Raw genomic sequence first — 20844 nt, forward strand, 5'->3', positions numbered from 1 at the left:
GCAGCACTGTCATACCAGTAAGCTGGCTGGGCACTTTGGGTTTGTAAAAACCCTCCACTTAGTGCATCGGCAGTTCTGGTGGCCGCAAATGAAAAAACACATTTCGGAGTTTGTGCAAACATGCCCACCTGCATCATGGCCAAGCGGAGGGGGAGGAAGGTGCCGGGACTCTTACAGCCCCTCCCCACCGCCAAACGGCCCTGGTCGGTAGTGTCAATGGACTTTATCGTTGAACTGCCGCCCTCTAGAGGGCGAACCGTGATATTGGTGGTAGTGGACACTTTTTCAAAGCAAGCCCACTTCACCCTTGCCGAAAACTTCCCATGGCAAAGGAGCTGGCTTATCTATTCTTCCTGCAAGTGGTCCGGGTCCACTCATTCCCTGACAAGGTCATTAGCGACCGCAGGCCACAGTTCGTTGCCAACTTCTGGCGGGCGTTCTGTAAACTCACTGGCATGGAGCAGGGACTGAGCTCCGCCTATCACCCACAAATGGACGGGCAAAGTGAGCGGGTGAACGGGCTTCTGGAACAGTACTTGCGGTGCTACATAAACTTTCAACAATCCAACTGGGTGGAGCTTTTGCCGAGTACGGATACAATAACAGCCTCCACAACTCCACCAAAATGTCCCCCTTCCAAGCAGTGCATGGCTATGAGGGAAAGCCCTTCCCCTCCCTCCCTGGAGGCGGGGGCGACTCCCTCTCCACCGACTGCCAACAATGGTGGGGGAAGTTAGAAAAATCCTGGAAAATCATCCAGGAGAACTTGGAGGAGGCAAAAAAAGGATTACAAAGCCCAATTTGACAAGAAGCACAGTCCGGGGTGGGATTTCAAAGAAAGAGAGACTGTATTCCTGTCCACTAAGAATCTCCCGTTGCCTCAGACCTCCTGAAAACTGGCGTACCAATTCTTGGGACCCTTCAAAATAAAAAGGGTGATTAACAAAGTGACTGTAGAACTGGAACTACCCAAACTGTTCAGTAAAATACACCCTGTTTTCCACTGCAGTCTTATCCGTTGGGATCCGGGTGGTTCGAAGTGGCATCCTCGGGACCCCGAACCGGAACCTATTCTGGTGAAGGGACAGAAACATCATGAAGTGAAGGAGATTCTCGATGCTAAGGTCCAAAGAGGGGTTCTACACAATTTAGTCCGCTGGCGCTACTTTCCTCCCAGCTGTGACGAATGGGTGAAATCCTCTGACCTCAAAGCTCCACAACTACTTAAGCAATTTTACCTACTGCACCCAGACAAACCCCGAGCAAGAGCTTAGGGGGGGCAGTATGTCAGGCAATACTTCATTGAAGTTATTGATGCTTTATGATCATGTTTATTCTATGCTTACTAACACCATTGCTGAATGAAATACTATGCCACTAATACCTGTGCCCTGCAAGAGAAGGAGGAGGGGTGGGAATGGAAGTTGCCAAAACTCCAAAGGCCAGCAAAGTCTTTGAAGTGGAGAATGCCAAGCTCGCCTCTCTGGCGCCTCCCGAGCGAAGCAAGGACATCACCAGGGGGGAGAATGCAACCATCACCGGTAACAGATAAGCAAGCGTGTGAAAGGGTTACTTGCAAGGCCAACTGTAGTTTTATTATGAGAAGTAGTTTAAAGCCCAAGCCTTTGAAGTGTATTCATAAATGCCAATGGTCCCAGCTCTCCGTTATCAGTTTCAATGAATCCATGTAGAGAGTAACATTGTTGTAATCAATAAATGAAACTTAGTTTTTGAACAAAGACAAGTCTGATCATTTTGAAACTTCAATGAACCCTTTGCTGACAGAGAGATGCGTACTTCAGAGTGCGCATAAAGGAGGGGGATGAGTGGAAGACAGCTTTTAATACCCCCATGGGACAATTTGAGTATTTGGTGATGCCGTTCGGACTGCAGGGCGCACCGGGGGTATTCATGAACTTTATCAATTATGTATTGCGGAAATTTTTGTTCAAGGGGGTGGTGGTGTACCTGGATGACATCATTATTTACTCACAGGATGAGAAGTCCCATGTAAAATTGGTGCGGGAGGTGCTCAGCACCCTGTTGGAACACAAACTGTACGCCAAACTGCCCAAGTGCGAGTTCCATAAGACTGAACTGGACTACTTGGGGTTCCAGGTGTCTGCGCAAGGGTTGGCTATGGACCTGGCCAAAGTGCAGGCCATATTGGATTGGGGCCCCCCGAGGACACGTAGACAGCTACGATCTTTCCTCGGGTTCGCAAATTTCTATAGAAACTTCATAGCGGGGTTCACTCAGATTATGCTCCCCCTAACAGAGTTGTTAAAAACTAAGGGGAAGGGGCCTGAGGCCAAGCGGCTGGGGGCCCGCCTAAATTGGGCACCAAAATGCCAAGAGGCGTTTGACAAACTTAAACAGTTGTTTACTAGCAAGCCGGTCCTGAGACACCCCAATGAGTTGCGGCCCTTCATTGTGCAATGCAACGCCTCTGATGTTGCTTTAGGAGTCATTCTCATGCAGAAAGATGAGGAGGGGAGGCTGAGACCTTGCGCATACATTTCCAAAAAGTTCTCTGCAGAACAACGGAAGTGGTCGGTGTGGGACAAAGAGGCGTTTGCTGTAACATATGCTTTGAAAACCTGGCGGTCATGGTTGGAGGGGGCCAAAATCTCTTTTGAGATTTGGATGGACCATAAGAACCTCAAAGCCCTTACTGGCAAGAGGAAGCTGAGCGAGAAACAAATTCGGTGGGCGGGTTTTTTCTCCAAATTTGACTTTGTGCTGAAGCATATTCCCGACATCAAGAATTTCTTGACTGATGCGCTGTCCCGCCTACCACAGCACAACAGTCAGAGGGAGGAAGTAGTAAATTCCCTAGTTTCCCCCCTCACAGGTGGCTGCTGTTGTAACAACCCGGTCCCAAACAAAACATAAGCTTGAGGGGTGGGGGACCGAGAGGATGGCTGTGGAGACGGAAAAAGAAGGGGACGACCAACCAGGGAAAATTCAGAAAAAGGAGGATGGGTTGTGATATAGGGGGGGGAAACTATATGTCCCCAAGAGTATTTGGGCAGAGGTACTACAGTTTTGCCACTCAAACAAACTGGCAGGGCATTTTGGGTACATGAAGATGGTCCACCTAATTAGTCGGCAGTTCTGGTGGCCCTCCCTAAAGAAGGATGTATCAGAATTTGTATCTTCCTGTCCCATATGCATAATGGCGAAAAGAAGGGGGGGGGGAACCTCCTGGACTGTTGAAGCCAATAGAGACGGCTACTCGACCCTGTCGGTAGTCTTGATGGACTTTATTGTGGAACTGCCGCCATCACATGGCAAAACGGTAATCTTGGTGGTAGTAGACACTTTCTCAAAACAAGCCCATTTTATTCGATGTGCACAACTTCCCACGGCTAAAAAACTAGCCTATTTGTTTTTTAATCACGTGGTTAAGCTCCACTCGTTCCCGGACAAGGTAATTAGCGACCGGGGCCCACAGTTCGTTGCCAACTTCTGGCGGGAGTTCTGCAAACTACTAGGGATGGAGCAAGGTTTGAGTTCCGCCTACTACCCCCAGACTGAATGCATGAATGCCTTATTAGAACAATACCTGAGGTGCTACATAAACCACCAGCAATCAAACTGGGTGGACCTCCTCCCCTTTGCTGAGTATGGTTACAGCAACAGTGTACACAGCTCCACCAAAGCCTCCCCATTCCAAACAGTAAGCGGGTACGAGGGCAGACCAATTCCCTTACTGCCAGGGGGAGAGCAAACAAAAGAGTGTAGCTCCTTTGAGCAGTGGTGGGGGACCTTTAGCAAGGGCTGGAAGGAGATTCAAGAGAATTTGGAGGCTGCAAAGGAGATGTATAAAAAACAGTATGATAAGTCCCATGTGCCAGCCTGGGACTTCAAGGTGGGGGATTCGGTGTTCGTCTCAACTAAAAATCTGCCTCTGAATCAACCCTCCAAGAAACTGGCTTATCGATATCTAGAGCCCTTTGAGATCAAACGGGAAATAAACAAGGTCACTGTAGAGTTAGAACTGCCAAAAATGTTTAGTAAAGTACACCCTGTCTTTCATTGCAGTCTACTACAGAGGGACCCCGGTGCTTCTCCCTGGCACCCTCGACCAACAACTCCTCAACCTATCCAGATGGGGAATCAGAGTCATCATGAGGTCCAGGAGATCCTGGACTCAAAAGTCAAACAAGGGACGTTGTATTACTTAATCAAATGGAAACACTTTTCTTCTAGTGAAAATGAATGGGTAGCACAAAAAGATGTATTAGCTCCTGATTTAGTCAGTAAATTTCACAGAAAATTCCCTCAAAGACCAAGGGGGTCAGCTTGAGGGGGGCAGTATGTCCAGCACGACTAATTCTGGTCAATAACTGATGGGTTCCTGGTCTGCCACAAGCAGGCCTGGGTAAGATCACACTGAACCAAATGCTGCTAGCTTATTTTCCTTTCCCAGCCCCTCTTTGTTTTATGACTGTTAATTACTGAGACCAAAGCAATCAGCACCTTCCCATGAATCCTCTTGTGGGAGGAAGCACCATCTGGGCAATGCAAGGCCAAATGCCTCATAATGCCCTGGGAATGTATGTAGTTTTGATACTTATGTGTGAATGCTCCCCTGCCTCCCCTCCCCGTAGGAATCCCTTTGAAGTGTACCTTAAAACTTGTGTATCTATATATTGCTTTCATTCTTCTCAAGCCAAGGCTTGAGCCAAAGTAAAAGTCTATCAATAAACGTAGTCTTTGTATCAACTTTGACTCGTCATTGAATCCGTCTGCTTGACAGGCGGTGGAAATGGCTGTTGCCTCATCAGAGAGGGTATTTGCCCTCCTCTTGGATCTGGTGGTTGCAGTACTCTAGTTGTCTCCATATCTCTTGGGCCATGAATGTAGCATTGGCTTGCATCTCATCTCTCAGCCCCCTGGCCATTTCAGCCACCTCGTTTCTCACCATTTGGAGGAATTCCCGGCCATTGGGATCGGGCTCCTCCTCCTCCTCCGGGCACGGCTGCTCTCTATCACCCCCATCCTCTTCCTCCTCATCCAGCCTCGGTTGCTCTCGGTCATCTCAACCACCTCCTCCACTCGCTTTCAAATTGTCCTGGTCACTTTCTTCTCCTGCTCTCGAACGCAGGGAGGGTAGTGCCAGGATCGCTTCTCTCTGGGCCGGTGCTTCATCCATCAGGGTGGTGAACGTTCTGGGGACCCCCACTTTAGGGGTGATAAACAGCTGCTGTGCAGGGGAGATCCTCTCCCTGTGACTTTTCGAGCGTCGAGGATGTGCCACAGGGATGTTCATACCCTGGCACCATCTCCTCTAGGCTCACCTCTCAGTCTGTCCGGAGTTATAGGGAATCTTCCGTTGTCTGGAGTTCTCTCTGCCATATGGTCAGAAAGTTGCCAGTTCAGTTAAACTCCTGAGTGAGATTACTTCCAAAATGTCAAATATCAAAGCATTTGTTCTTTAATCAAAGACTTGCTTTATTGTAAAACTCCATAGCTTGCTCCAAGGACGGATTCCTTGGAAGTAATGGCATACATAGTATTGAATAGTATCTTATAGGCAAACTTCAAAAGGCAGGGTTACAGATAACTTCAAAAGAATAACATAAGGATGCACATTGAGTTGAGGGTTCAAACTCTACTCTGCGAGCTGATAAGGCATGGCTGTGTGAATCTGGGGGGGAGGCATTCTACACCGTTAATACAAGGTTACACTAAACATCCTGGGTCTAGATGGATTTATTATGCATCCAAGAGGGGGAAAGGAGAGGAGGGGGAAGAAGAAGAAAGGGGAAAAGACAAAGGTGATAATCTGCTTTAACTCTGGTCTGTTTACGAGGTGCAGTAATTAGAAATAGCATGCTTGACACTGGGTGCCTTAATGCTACCAGCCATTTCCTCCCAGGGAACCACTGTTGCCAATCTTCAGGCAAGGGCTGGAGATAACTCAGAACTGCTCTCCAAAGGCCTTTAGTGGTACCTTTCCAAGCTGGTGTGAAATGATGTAAACTGAGGAGGGCATACGAGGTAGGGCTTCAGAGTGCAGTCTGCTAGACACAGGTTCTTGCTGTAGAAGTTTGACTGGGTGATTTCGGACCAGTCACAGGTTTCCAGCCTAACCTGCCTCATGGGGTCGTTGTTCAGATCAAGGGGGGGGAGAGGAGAATGATGTAAGCTGCTTTGGTTCCCCCTGCACACGCTGTGAAGAAAGTGTGTCCTTTTCCTATGTAAAGGCTTCAGTGAGGGGGAAGGTGATGGAAACCTGAAGTCAGACATGCAGATAAAGGTATAACTCCACCTGGGGGTTGGCAACCTTATGCCTGGCTGTTCAGCAGCAGCCCCCCCCCCCATGATAGCCACTGTGGCATAGGAGTTAGGGCTTCAGAGCGGGATCTGCCAGACCCAGGTTTTTGCTGTGGAAGCTGACTGGATGATTTCAGACCAGTCACAGACTTCCAGCCAAACCTGTCTCATAGAGTTGTTGTTCAGATCACATGGTGTGGGGGGAGGAAAATTATGTAAACTGCTTTGCTCCCTCCTTACCCATGAAGAAAGATGGTCATTTTCCTATGTAGAGGCTGCAGGGAGGGGGAAGGTGATGGAAACTTGAAGTCAGAGGGGCAGATAAAGGGGATAGGGTTGCCAATTCCAGGTCAGGAAATTCCTGGAGAATTAAAGGGTAGGTTCTGGAGAGGGTGGGGTTTGAGGAGGGATAGGACATTAGACAGGTACGATGTCATTTCCTCCTGGGGAACCACTGGAGATCACTCAGATTTACAATTGCTCTCTAGATGGCAGAAATCAGCTCCCCTTGAGGTGGGGGGTGGAGTCAATGCCTTCACTTGAGTGGGTGAGAAAACAGCAAGGGTGGCAGGCACTCACCCAGAGCCTCCTTCTAGAACCTGTTGTATTTTTCTTCACAATGGGCCTTCTGAAGTCCATAAAGAGGGAATTCTATACGGCCTTCACTGTGTCTGTGAAGTCACACCTGGCCCAATTATTTAGAACAATTCAGTCTATGATCATTAACTTAGTTGCCCCAGAGCAAACAAAATAGTAGAGAATTGGGAGATTGACTGTGAGGAATTTGCAACCTATTTTGCAGGACTTGCCAACTACAGTTGATATGGTGAGGGAACTAGAAGCCCATTGTCCGTCTTCTGGTCTAATATTGGACCATTTCAGCCAACTCTCACAGGAAGATGTCGACAGGGTTTTGGCAGCTATGAAGCCAACCACTTGCTTCTTCAACCCATATCCATCCTGGCTGTGGGGATGGCATTTGGGTTCCCCTGGGAGAGATTATCAATTTTTCCCTCTTGTCAGGGACCTTCCCAGCAGGGTTAAAAAAAGTGGTGGTTCATCCAACTTTGAAACCAACTTTGGATCCTGACATCTTGGCCAGTCGCAAATCTTCCATTTCTGAGCAAGGTAGTTGAGAGAGCAGCTGCTGAACAACTCCAGGCCATTTTGGACATCTGGATCGAGGCAGATTGGTGGTGCTGTTACTTCATGATTTGACAGCAGTGTTTGATACAGTTGATTGTGACCTCTTGACCCACTGCCTCACCAATATAGGAGTTGGGGGGGGGGGTCTGCCTTACAGTGATTTTCCTCCTTTCCCTGGAATCAGAGACAGAGGGTGGTGCTTGGTGAGAGGGTCTCTCTGTGCTACCCACTTGAGTGTACAAGCAGTTTGTTGATTAAGTATGCAGACTGATCACATGGTATACCAGTGTGGCTTGGCCATTTGGTCTGGATAGCCATAAAAGGTATTAAAGTCCTCTGCCAATTGGTGTTTCTATAAATCTAGGTGAATCACAAAAGGATGTGTATTTCCTAGTTGTAGTTCACCTAATTTCAACCCACAATACCTTGTCCCCTTATCTGATGAAGTGTGCTTAGAGAGCACACAAAAGCTTACGTTCTGAATAAAACTTGGTTGGTCTTAAAGGTGAAACTTGACTCCTGCTTTGTTCAACTACTTCAGACCAACACAGCTGCCCACTTGGATCTATTAAAAAGTGATTAACTTCTAATGCTATGTTCCAGAAGAGACATTCATTTCACCTCCAGTTTCTTTTTCAATGTGTAATTAAAACAAAGAATATCTCTAATTCTCTATCTCTAAACAAAGTGGAGGGGCACGTAGCATTAGGGATATTCACAAACCACAAAAATGCAGTTCAGTTTGTGATTAGTGGGTGAACCATAAATCAAACAATGAACCCCATGAGCCCAGGCAGCTCACATATGAACTGAACCATGTTCGTGAGGTTTGTGCCCAAAACAACTGAGATTCTGGGGTAGCCTGCTTCAGTGGCTCAGTTGTTTCCAGCTCTAAAGAGCTGGGCCATGGGACCAGGCTGCCCCCATGGCTTAGCTGTTTCCAATCTAAACAACTGAGCCATAGGAATCCACTGAGTGCAAAAGAAACTTGCCTGCTTGGTGCCACTCAGCTGTTTAAAGTGGCTTTCTTGAGCAGCCAGCTAATGGCTCAAAGCCATTTAAACCCCTGCTTTTCACTCCTAGCATCTTTTTGCAGGGAGTAGAAACAGAAAGGGAGTAGAAAGTAGAAAGTTGGGGGCCATTTAAACCAAACAGCTGTTTTTTGTGAAGAGCAGAAAGCAGGGGTTTAAACCTGTATCTTCACAAACCACCACAATACATCAAAATTTGCAAAAGTTTCTGGTGGTTCTTCAATTTGTGGACGTTATTTCACAAACCAGCCAAAATCTGTGATGAACTTTAGCTCATCAGCCAGTTTATGACGATCCCTACATAGCATGTTTTAGCTTTGATATTGTAAGCTATCTCTTTGTTACACTATATTCCCAACAAAAATCTCATTCCCAAATGTTACATGACGGAAAAGAGAAATTGTGACATAAAAGCTGACTATACAGTTCACGGGGTGGTTTGCCATTGCCTTCCCCAGTCAACTATACTTCCCCCCCCCCCAGCAAGCTGGGTCCATATTTTACCAACCTCAGAAGGTTGGAAGGCTGAGTCAACAATTGCTGGCGCAATGATATCATTTGTTCCGATAGGCCTTCAATATCTAACTGAGAGAGAGCTGCCACTGGACATCATATAGAGCACCATGTAGAGTACTGGTGGTCACCGAATTTTCAGAACCGCCTGTATTATATTGTATTAATACAGCACAAATAATTTAAATAATTTAATATGCAATTATGTTTTATATATTTTATTGGTTTTAATGGTAGTAATGTAATGTTGTGAGCCACCCTGAGTCCGCTTGCAGAGAGGGTGGGATATAAGCTTAATGTAATAAATAAATAATAAATAATAAATAAATTTGGAGTGGGCTTTCGCAGGGAAGCGGATGTGCGCTTGTGACGAGTCGGCGTTCAAACATAGAAAGTACGCGCGGGAGTCATCGGAAGCATTCTTATTCCGGATTTAATGTACTATCAAAAAAGTCCGCGTCTCAGTCGTGGCAGTTCGGGACACAACCGCATAAAATCCGACATGCATCTGGCTTTCATCCATGCCCATCTCGTCAGTGTCAGACGTGTAACTTGCTGGAATTGAAATGTAGAATAGAATGCTTGACATGACTAACGCCATGATGTACCCTAGTATGAACTCTGCTTTACTAACCATGAGAGTTGTAGCAAATGCCTTTTCCCCCCTAGCACATGGTAACCGCAAGAGTGAAATCTCACCCCTATGCAAAAAGCCAGCTGCAGCTTTGAAGTCCACATCCTCAAGGACTCTCCCCCTGGGAAAGAGATAACACCCTGAGAAGAGCTGGCTGTCTCTGGGGGTGTGAAAAAGACTGTATTGTTTCCCCCCTGTAGAAACCTAGAAAAGACTGGCTCCAACCTTGGGCCAGTATCAAACTCAATCTGCCTCCATACTGTATGTGTGTTCTCAATAAATGGATTAATTGTTAAAGCAACATGGTCCGACTTTGCTTGAAGTTCCATGTCTTGACAGTCAGTTTATGTGCATCTGACCTTGGCCCTGGTGTTTATGTACAACCCCTATGCTGATCCTAGGTTGGAACTTCATACCCTCCTTATATGTTCTGGTTTTGCCATGTTGACGTGCAGTACAAACTAAAACACCATGATCTGTTGATCCATTGCCTTGGGATAGCCTTGAATTGGCTTACCTCATTTCTCCAGGGTCAGGGACAGAGGGTGGCGCTAGGAAAGAGGGTGTCACCCAGACACCCTTTAATGTGTGAGGTCCCTCAGGAAGCAATAATCTCTCCAATGTTGTTTAACATCTATATGCACTCCCTTGCTCAGCTGGTATGGAGTTTCAGGCTGGGTTGTCACCAATATGCAGTTGACACACAGCTGTATCTGTCGATGGACACCTGGCCAGACACGGTTCCATCCATTTTGGCTGAGGGGCTAAAAGCCATGGCTGGATGGCTGAAACAGAGCCAGCTGAGACTGAATCCATCAAAGATGGAGGTTATGTGAATGGGAAGGGAGGGCTCAGGGCAGGGGTGCCAAGTACTGGCTCTTGACAGCATACCTCTAACACCAGTGCCTACCACCAGGAGCCTGGGTGTGCTTCTGGATGTCTCCATATCTTTGGAGGCCCAGAAAACAAACGTTTCCAGACTGGCATTTTTACAGCTTCACCACATCATGCAACTGGTCCCATTCCTGTTTCAGTCTGACCTTGCTACAGTAATCTTTGCAATGGTCACCTCCAGGCTAGACTTCTGTAATGTAAGGGGGGGGAGTCAATAAAATTAGAACTATGAAACCAAAGACCTGAGGTGCCTCACTTTAAAAAATTAAATGCCAGTACCTAGGTGAATGAGAATTTTAAAATCTGGTGATTAAAATATTACAGAAAAGTTACCAGGCAGGCAATGGAAGGGATGATGATGAATCAAGGTGCCACAATATAGAAGCCACCTGCCCTGCCTCAATGAGTGCGTACATGCACAGCAAGGACTATGAAGCATATTTTAACAATTAGGCCATCTTGCATAGGTGAAAGTGTCTGAATTGCTTAATCCATTTACAGTTTAACATTAAACACCAGTACTCGAAAGTATGCTTGGATATGAATCAGTAACTAGTGAAATCCTGGTGTATCTATCAGCATCTCTAGTTGTCAATAGTAAACAACTTCCAGACTGTTTTTGCTTGCTCTAACTCTTTATTTGTGCTCTTTAGGATGTGGAATATCAACACTGGAGAATGTGTGAAAATTTTTAATGGTCACACAGGGACCATCATTTGCTTGAATTTGCACAAGAACAAATTTGTTTCTGGAGCAAAAGACTGCACTGCAAAAAGTAAGCAAGTAAAGTCTACTTCTAGAAGGGTATTAGTATGTTGCAGGAAAAGGAACAGGACTCACATTGCCCCTTTAAAGACCCATATGTTTTTATTTCAGCAGAAACTTTCATAAACTCACTTCTTCATATGCCATCTCTAGGAAAGACTTTATGCTTAATAAAGTCACCTCCTGAGATGAACCATGACACTGAAACTTTGCTCTTTCTACAATTCAGACACTTTATGCAGGAGAGAGTATAAAAACAAAGAAACAGCAGGGTAAAAGGGTCAAGCAGAAGTACAGAGTGAAAAGTAGTTATGTAAAATTCAAATCTAATCAAGAAAAATACATAGACCCTGCACTAATTACTTAATCCCTGTAATGGGTGAAAAAATCACAAGTCCCTCTTCAAGGTGTGGATGTGGGGAGGGGGAATAATATGTAATTTCATAGGGAACCCTAATTCAGTGGTTTCACAATAGAGCCTTCTTTTGAAGTTCTTTTGTTAAACAATAGTGAATTTCAGGTTAGAAACAGGGTGTCCAAGGAGACTGAAATGTTCTCCCACTAGTTTTTGAATACTACAAATATACAGTCATTTATTAATCTGACTAAGGATGAGCACAAACTGGGGAAATGGTGGTTCATGTTGGTTGGTTTGATTACATGAACCATGAACCACCATTTTTAAAAACTATTTCATCTGTTTGGTTCAGGAAGTGGTAGAGATGCCAAACTCACAGGAAGTCTTCAGCAGGCTCTCCTCCACCTGGCTTCCAAGTTTGGTGAAGATTGGATTTTGGATGTCTGAGTTATAGCCCCCCAAATAAGGTGCCCCCAGGAAAGCTCAGCTCTAGCTTCTGGTTTGGTCCTTGAAACCATAGAAAGAACACCTTCCCAGCCACTTTTGGCTGAGGCAGCAGACATTCAACCATTCTGGCCTCCCCTGTGTCCAACCCCCCTCTCCAGTACCTTTGTTGCCTTTGGACATTATCTGGGCACTGGAGCCTCTGGGGTATTGATTCTTGCCTGGCATGAGACATTTTTTTTTTTTGCTATTATTTGGTACTATTTATTGTTTTATCATTTTATTTTTGACAGTTTTATTCTGTAAACCACCCTGAGTCCATTTTTGGAGTATGGCAGGGTACAAATTAGATAAATAAATATTGTCCCACTGTGTGTGGGGGGGGAAGGAGACCCTCAAAGTCTCTCCTAAATCAGCCATGCAGCAAATAATTCTTCTGTTCTAACAACTAATTCTCTTTGTGCTGAGACAGGGTGTGGTATTATACTGGTATATAATCTGCTTCCATAGAGTAGAATGGTTGCTCTGTGGTTGACTCCCATAGCTACCGAACAAGCTATGGGTGTTCCTAGGGCTCTCCACAAGTCCACCCCCAGCATTGCCTTGGAATTGATTGAATTGGCACCAGGATGGGTGGTTCATTTTTGAGTTTGAGAATGACGTGGCCAAATGAACTGGTTCAAAATAGACCACAAATTCATGCTTGAACCATGGTTCATTTTTCAATTTGTGCCCATCCTGAGGACTGACCTATTTGTAAAGGCTGTATCTCTGCCAAAGGACTTGGGAAACGCCATTTTTTTTGTTAAAACTCACAGAATGATTAGTCAATTTATACATTATTTTTTAATCAGGTAATTCTGCAGCTGAGAAATCATATGTATTCTTATACCTAGCCTTTTAGCTAACACATTCCCCAAAAGGGAAATTTCATCTCAGAAAATTTTGCCTAGATCTTCATATTATTATTAGTAGTAAGCAGATTACAAGATTTAATAGCATTTGAATCTTAGTAAGATAATACATTCAAGCGGGCTGCAACTGTAGAATGGGGTGGAATGTGGGGATGAACAATGCATGCAAATGTATCTGTTTAAGGCAACATGACAATCAGTGTAGGGAAGACTTTATACTCAATAAACTTCCTGAGATGAACCATTACACTGTGGCTTTGTTCCTTTTACAATTCTGTTCTGTGCATTTTGCAAAATGTTAGAAGTACAGGGGCCTTCCTAATAGCCTCAGGCAGACCATGACAAAGTGCTGGAGACACCACACAGAATGTGCATGAATGGGGAGCTGCTGATTTTGCTGTCATAGTGACACATAACAGCAGAGGTGGTCCTGCAGGTATGTGAGTCCTTGAAGGCCTTTGCAGATGATAGTAAACACCTTGAATTGAACCCAATAATTGATGGTAATCAATGGAATATTTATAGAAATTGAGTGATATGTAGATTCTGATAGTGGCCTGGCTGTGATATTCTGTTCTAACTACAGTTACTGAGTGTCTTTAAGGGCAGATCCAGGCAAGGATTTCTGTTATTTAGATATTTAAATAACCCAAACCCCTTAGCCAGTAAAGAGCAGACTGAGAATGTGTTGCAATTGCAAAAGAAGGAAATTGGAATCTGGCTGCAAACAGCTAAAACACTGCCTTTTTGAATATGCAGTTCAATCTTTTCTGATGTGAGGACCTGTGATTAATTAACAGCAAGGGTTTTTTTTGTTTGTTTTTTGTATGTTTATCTCTTTTCAACAGTGTGGGATATAGAGACTGGGAAATGTATTAGGACCTTCAGGCACAAAGGTATTGTTTGGGCTGTTAAAATGAATGACATTCATGTTGTGAGTTCCTGTGACAGAGGCCTGGTGAAAGTATGGAATGTTGAAACATGTATACTGATCAAGGTATGGTTCTTATGTAACAGTTGGAGTTTTGGTGGGAAAAGCTGCCATTCATTACAGTACCATTATCTTCTTAAAGGCTGCATATAAGATTTTTAGGAATACTTGAGAACTACCACCCACATCACATTTACCCAACACATACACCAAGCACAGAGAGGCCAGAAATATATAATGCCATCCCTGCATTTGACATAAAGGAGGGTGGGGGCACCTTCTGTTGGGGCTTATAGAATTGGACCTCCTGGTCCAATCTTTTTGAAACAGTGTGTGGGGGGGGGGTATTTTGAGGAGAGGCACTGGGCACTATGCTGAAAATTTAGTGCTTCTACCTCAAAAACAGCCCCCCCAAGCCCCACAGATTGATTTTCAATTATACCCTATGGGAACTGGTCTCCATAGTGTATAATAGAGTGCTCAGCAAATATTTTCTCCACCTCTCTTGGTTTCTGACAACCCTAAAGAAGGGGGAGGGCCTCCAAACCAGAGGATCCCGAACCCCCACCTGGAGATTAAATAAACAACAAGGAAACCACGGACCAGATTAACTAAAAACACTGACTAAATCTGCAAGTGCTGAATGCACTTAATCTAATTAAATCACAATAATTAATGCTGATACACTACAATATTTATCAACTCATACAATTTTCCACTCACACTCATTGAATGAAAACAGTCATTAAAGCAGCACATAACTTCAAATGAAATAACTAATTTCCATTGCTTTCTCCAATGACAAAACAACACAGTTTGTAACATGAACCTGCTCCATGTATCATGAAACAAAAGTTCTCTCACACAATGAAGTGACATGGTGAGGTAACTGACTCGAAGTAGCTTGAAGTGTATGACACTTAACAATGGCTTGATAAATTGGCAACTGACTCCAAGCGGCTTGAAATACAGGCATCACCCAGTAAACAGTACAAAGCAGTTTACTGATGGGCTGGCAACATGCTCTCTAGATTTATGGCTGTTTCAATGGAGAATCCCTCTTCTTCCAGGCCACCCGACTTTAACAGAACTGCAATTTACAAATAAAAATAACCTCATGCCATACCTCATAAGGAGGAAAAACAAAACATTCCAGACAATTCATAACAACAGTTAAACTCAATAAACCCAATACTCTCTGAAGGATGACTCAATGACTCAAATGGCACTGGCTCTCACTGAATCAACACTCATGCTTGCAGCAATATATTACAAACAGCTGACACACCCGAATCCACACTTAGGGAACAGTGGATTCAACAAACATTACAGTCAAGTACATACAGAATTACAATTGATTGTGTAATCTTCACAAACATTTATATATTAATTTATTATTATTTATTAATAAATAATTAAATAAATAAATTATTAATTTATTATTATTATTTATTAATAATAATAATAATTAAATAAATTATTAATTTATTTATTAATTTATTATTTGCATTTAAATTATTAATTTATTTATTAATTTATTATTTGCATTTATTCCCCACCTTCCCCAGTTGGGCTCAGGGTGGCTAACAACAAGTAAAACAGTAAAACAACAATGTTAAATTATTACAATAAAATTACCTGTATCTGAGTCGGGGTGGGGTGGTATGGGCATCCAGCTCCCAGCTTTGGACAATGCCACATTGGTGCCAGCCCAATAGGTGAAGAGCTTGGGAGTGACCTTGGATGCCTCCCTTTCCATGGAGGCCCAGATCACGATGGTTGCCATGTCTGCCTTTTGTTATCTTTGGCAGATCAGGCAGCTAGCACTATATCTATCCCCCCAGGACCTGGATACAGTGATCCATGTAATGGTCACTTCCAGACTAGATTGTTGTAACTTACTCTACTCTGGTTTACCGAGATTGATCCAGAAACTGCAGCAGGTGCAGAATGCTGCAGCTTGCCTGCTGACTGCACCACCTTTACAGGTGGGCATTCGACTGGCGCTCTGCAGTCTGCACTGGCTGCCCATTGAGTACTGGATCCGCTTCAAGGTTTTGGTTCTAATATTTAAAGCCTTATGCAGCCTGGGACCAACATACCTGCGGGACCGTCTTCTCCCATATATGCCCAGGAGGTCATTACATTCGGCCTCCCAGCATCTGTTGGCCATCCCTGGCCCAAGAGACGCCTGCCTTGCCTCAACTAGGGCCAGGCCTTTTTCGGTCCTGGCCCCAACCTGGTGGAATCAGCTCCCTACAGAGATCCGGCCCTACCTAATTAGCCTTCCGTAGGGCCTATAAAACAGAGCTGTTCCGCCAGGCTTTTAGTTGAGGGTGTGGGCATCTATTCTTGATCTGGTTGGCCTCCCCTGTCGGCACTGTCACCTGTGAGATATCATAATGTGAGATGGCCAGACTGGGCAATATGTGATTTGATAAACTTCTCTGAGTGCTGTTGAGCTGTCCGTTTTTAAAATGTTTTTATTGTATTTTATTGTTTTATCATATTTTATTTATTATAATAATAATAATAATAATAATAATAATAATAATAATAATAATAATAATAATAATAATAATTTTTTATTTCTATCCCGCCCTCCCCGCCGAGGCAGGCTCAGGGCGGCTTGCAGCATAAAATACACTGTACATCAAATTATACTTATAAAATCATGGTTAAAACAAATTACAGATTATTAAAATTAACATTAACAATGTGGCGTTATAAACATTAGATCTTCAGTGGAATTCAGTAGCTAAAAGCATTTTCAGCAGCATTTCCTAGCTTGTCATTAGTTGAAGGCTATCTTGAAAAGGTGGGTCTTACAGGCCCTATGAAATTGATCTAAGCATCGTAGGGCCCGCACCTCCTCAGGGAGTTGATTCCACAGCAGTGGAGCTGCGACAGAGAAGGCCCGATCCCGGGTGGCCTTCAATCTGGCCTCCCTTGGCCCAGGGACATTCAGCTGGTTTTTTCCAGCTGACCTCAGCGCTCTCTGGGGCTCATATGGGGAGAGACGGTCCCTCAGGTAGGTAGGTCCTCGGCCATATAGGGCTTTAAAGGTGATAACCAGCACTTTGTAGCGAACTCGGTATGCCACTGGCAGTCAGTGCAGTCCGCGTAGCCCCGGCTGTATGTGCTCCCACCTTGGGAGCCCCAGCAACAGCCTAGCCGCCGCGTTCTGCACCAGCTGCAGCCGCCGAGTTCGGCACAAGGGCAGCCCCATGTAGAGGGCGTTGCAGTAGTCCAGTCTCGAGGTGACCGTAGCATGGATCACCATTGCTAGGTCATGGCGCTCCAGGAAGGGGGCCAACTGCTTCGCCCGTCGAAGGTGAAAGAACGCGGACTTGGCAGCGGCCGCTATCTGTGCCTCCATTGATAATGAAGGCTCCAGAAGAACCCCCAAGCTCTTGACCTTATGGGCTGCTTTCAGCAGCACACCATCAAAGACCGGCAAGGGGATTTCCCTTCCCAGAGCACCGCGACCCAAGCAAAGGAACTCTGTCTTCGTTGGATTCAACTTCAGCCCGCTCAGTCTGAGCCAACCTGCCACGGCTTGCAGTGCTAGGTCCAGGTTTTCTGGGACGGAGTCAGGTCGGCCGTCCATTAGTAGATAGAGCTGGGTGTCATCAGCATATTGATGGCACCCAAGCCCGAACCTCCGAGCAATCTGGGCAAGGGGGCGCATATAGATGTTAAACAGCATCGGGGAGAGAACTGCCCCTTGTGGCACCCCGCACACTAGTGGATGCCTCCAAGACCGCTCTCCCCCAATAGCCACCCTTTGTCCCCGTCCATCAAGGAAGGAGGAAAGCCACTGTAAGGCCAACCCCCTAATCCCTGTGTCGGCGAGCCGGCGGGCCAGTAGCTGATGATCGACCGTGTCAAATGCGGCCAACAGGTCCAACAGCATCAGCACTGCCACGCCGCCTCGATCCAGATGCCGCTGGAGGTCATCTACCAAGGCGACCAGCACTGTCTCCGTCCCATGACCCGGACGAAAGCCGGACTGGTGGGAGTCTAAGGCGGAAGTGTCATCCAAAAAACTCTGCAACTGTGACGCCACTGCCCTCTCTATAACCTTACCTAAGAATGGTAGGTTCGAGACTGGTCGGTAGTTCGCCAATTTGGCCGGATCTGCTGTACTCTTTTTTAGGAGAGGGCGGACCATGGCCTCTTTCAAAGATGTTGGAAATTGCCCTTCCAAGAGGGATCTATTTATGATATCCTGTACAGGATATCTAAGCTCCCTCTGGCAAGATTTAATTAGCCAGGAGGGGCATGGGTCAAGGTCGCAAGTTGTAGGGCGTACAGTTGAGAGGATTTCGTCGACTTCCCCAAGACTAAGCGAAGTGATCCAAGATAATATCAGAAGACAGGCACGGAGCCCCGGGTTCTTGTACTGCATCCAATGTGGCAGGAAAGTCCTGGCGGAGCGACGAGATTTTATCTGCAAAAAATTTCGCAAAAGCCTCACAGCCTATTTCCAATTCTCTCATGTTTGGTCTGCCTTGGGACAGAGTGGTCAAATTCTCAATTATCTTAAATAATTGTGCCGGGCGTGAATTTGCAGATGCAATCCTAGCCGCAAAGTAATCCTTCTTTGCGGCTTTGACTGCCATCTCATAAGACTTCATAAACGTTCTATAGGATGTTCTCGTCGCTTTGTCACGAGTATGCCGCCACCGCCTCTCTAGTCGTCTGAGTCGTTTCAGTTGGCGTAGCTCCAAGGTGTACCAAGGAGCCAGCCTACTTCGGGGGCGCAGAGGACGCCGGGGTGCAATCTCGTTGATGGCCCTGGATAGCCTGTCATGCCAGGTATCTACCAGGTCATCAAGGGAATTGCTAGGGGGCCAGGGGTCCCGCAGAGCCCTTTGGAACCACTCAGGGTCCATCTGACTCCGCGGGTGAGCCAAAATAGGCTTGCCACCCGTACAGGGTTGAGGAGGCGCACCCACACGAGCCTTGAGGGCTAGGTGGTCCGACCATGGCACCGCTTCTACTGCGATACCGTCCACCAAAATCCCGGACGCAAAGATCAAGTCTAACATGTGCCCGGCCTGATGCGTGGGGGTGGTAACAAATTGGGAGAGTCCCAGTGTCGCCATGGAGGACACTAGGTCTAGCGCCTGATTGGAGGCCATGTCGTCCGCATGGACGTTGAAGTCACCCAAGACCATAAGCCTTGGGAACTCCAACGCCCGCCACCGCCTCCATCAGGGCTGGTAAGGCGCTGGCTGGTGTGTTAGGCGGACGGTACACCAACCAAATCGCCAACCCCTCCCCCACTTCCCACGCCAGACCGGCACATTCCAAGCCATCGATCGTTGGGGCCGGGAGAGCCCTGAAGGAGTAACCCTCCCGCATGAATAGCGCCACCCCTCCCCCCCAGCCAGTTGTCCGTGATTGGTGAAAGACCGAGTAACCGAGAAAGACCGAGTTATTTTTTATTTATTCATGATTTGTATCCCGCCCTTCCCACAAGTGGCTCAGGGCGGCTTCCAGAAATTGGTCAAACATAAAAATTAAACAATTTTAAATATATAAACAATTAAACAGTTAAAACAGTTAAAACCTTAAAAAACAGTAAACATTCCAATTACATATAGAACAGACATCTGTCCAAGCTACATTGAGTTCTCATCTTAGCTAGGTGTAGGCTAGCCGGAAGAGGGTCGTCTTACAGGCCCTGCGGAACTGAACAAGGTCCCGCAGGGTCCTCACCTCCTCCGGCAGCTGATTCCACCATGTAGGGGCCATAACGGAGAAAGCCCTTTCTCTGGTGGATTTCAAGCGGGCTTCTTTTGGCCCAGGGATAGTGAGGAGATTTTGTGTTCCCGACCTCAGTACTCTCTGGGGAACATGTGGGGAGAGACGGTCCTTCAGGTAGGCAGGTCCCAGGCCATATAGGGCTTTAAAGGTAATAACCAGCACCTTGTACCGGACTCGGTATATCACTGGAAGCCAGTGCAGAGTCCGAAGACCCAGCCGAATGTGTCCCCAGTTTGGGAGACCCAATAACAGCCGGGCTGTGGCATTCTGCACCAGCTGCAATTTCCGAGTTCGGGACAGGGACAGCCCCATGTAGAGGGCATTGCAGTAGTCCAACCTCGAAGTGACCGTAGCATGGATCACTGTTGCTAGGTCGTCGCGCTCCAGGAAGGGGGCCAGCTGCCTTGCCCGCCTAAGATGAAAAAATGCGGACTTGGCAGCGGCTGCTATTTGAGCCTCCATCTTTAGGGAAGGCTCCAATAGCACCCCCAAGCTCCTGACCCTGTCCACCGCTGTCAGCAGCACACCGTCAAAAACTGGTAGGGGGATTCCCCCTCCCGGGCCGCGGCAACCCAAGCAAAGGACCTCTGTCTTCGCAGGATTTAGCTTCAGCCCACTCAGTCTGAGCCACTCAGCCATGGCCTGTAGTGCCCGATCAAGATTTTCTGGGGCGCAGACTGGCTGGCCGTCCATCAGTAGATAGAGCTGGGTGTCATCAGCGTACTGGTGACACCCTAGCCCGTACCTTCGGGCAATCTGGGCAAGAGGCCGCATGTAGATGTTAAATAACAGTGGGGAGAGAACCGCCCCTTGGGGCACACCACAATCGAGTGTGCACCTCCGGGATAGCTCCCCCCCAATTGCGACCCTTTGTCCCCAACCTTCCAGGAAAGAGGAAGGCCACTGTAAGGCCAACCCCTGAATCCCCACGTTGGCGAGGTGGCACGTCAGTAGCCGATGGTCAACCGTGTCGAACGCAGCCGACAGATCTAACAGCATCAGCACCGCCAAGCCACCCCGATCCAGATGCCGTTGAAGGTCATCCACTAGGGCAACCAACACTGTCTCTGTCCCATGTCCCGGGCAAAAGCCAGACTGAAATAGGTCAAGGACGGAAGCGTCCTCCAGGAAAGTCTGTAACTGCATCGCCACTG

General features: G+C 46.5%; 1 protein-coding gene across 1 annotated transcript in view; it reads left to right on the forward strand.

The window, feature by feature from the left end:
* Positions 1–20844, forward strand: part of LOC132581737 (F-box and WD repeat domain containing protein 10B-like) — a 159599-nt gene that overhangs the window by 89842 nt on the left and 48913 nt on the right. Inside the window, exons 8-9 of the mRNA XM_060253132.1 lie at positions 11157–11278; positions 13833–13981. Coding sequence (XP_060109115.1) covers positions 11157–11278; positions 13833–13981 — 271 coding nt within the window. The remainder of the gene's footprint in view (positions 1–11156; positions 11279–13832; positions 13982–20844) is intronic.

The sequence above is a fragment of the Heteronotia binoei genome, chromosome 13 (genome assembly GCF_032191835.1).
Source record: "Heteronotia binoei isolate CCM8104 ecotype False Entrance Well chromosome 13, APGP_CSIRO_Hbin_v1, whole genome shotgun sequence".
In the NCBI taxonomy this organism is placed as follows: Eukaryota; Metazoa; Chordata; class Lepidosauria; order Squamata; family Gekkonidae; genus Heteronotia; species Heteronotia binoei.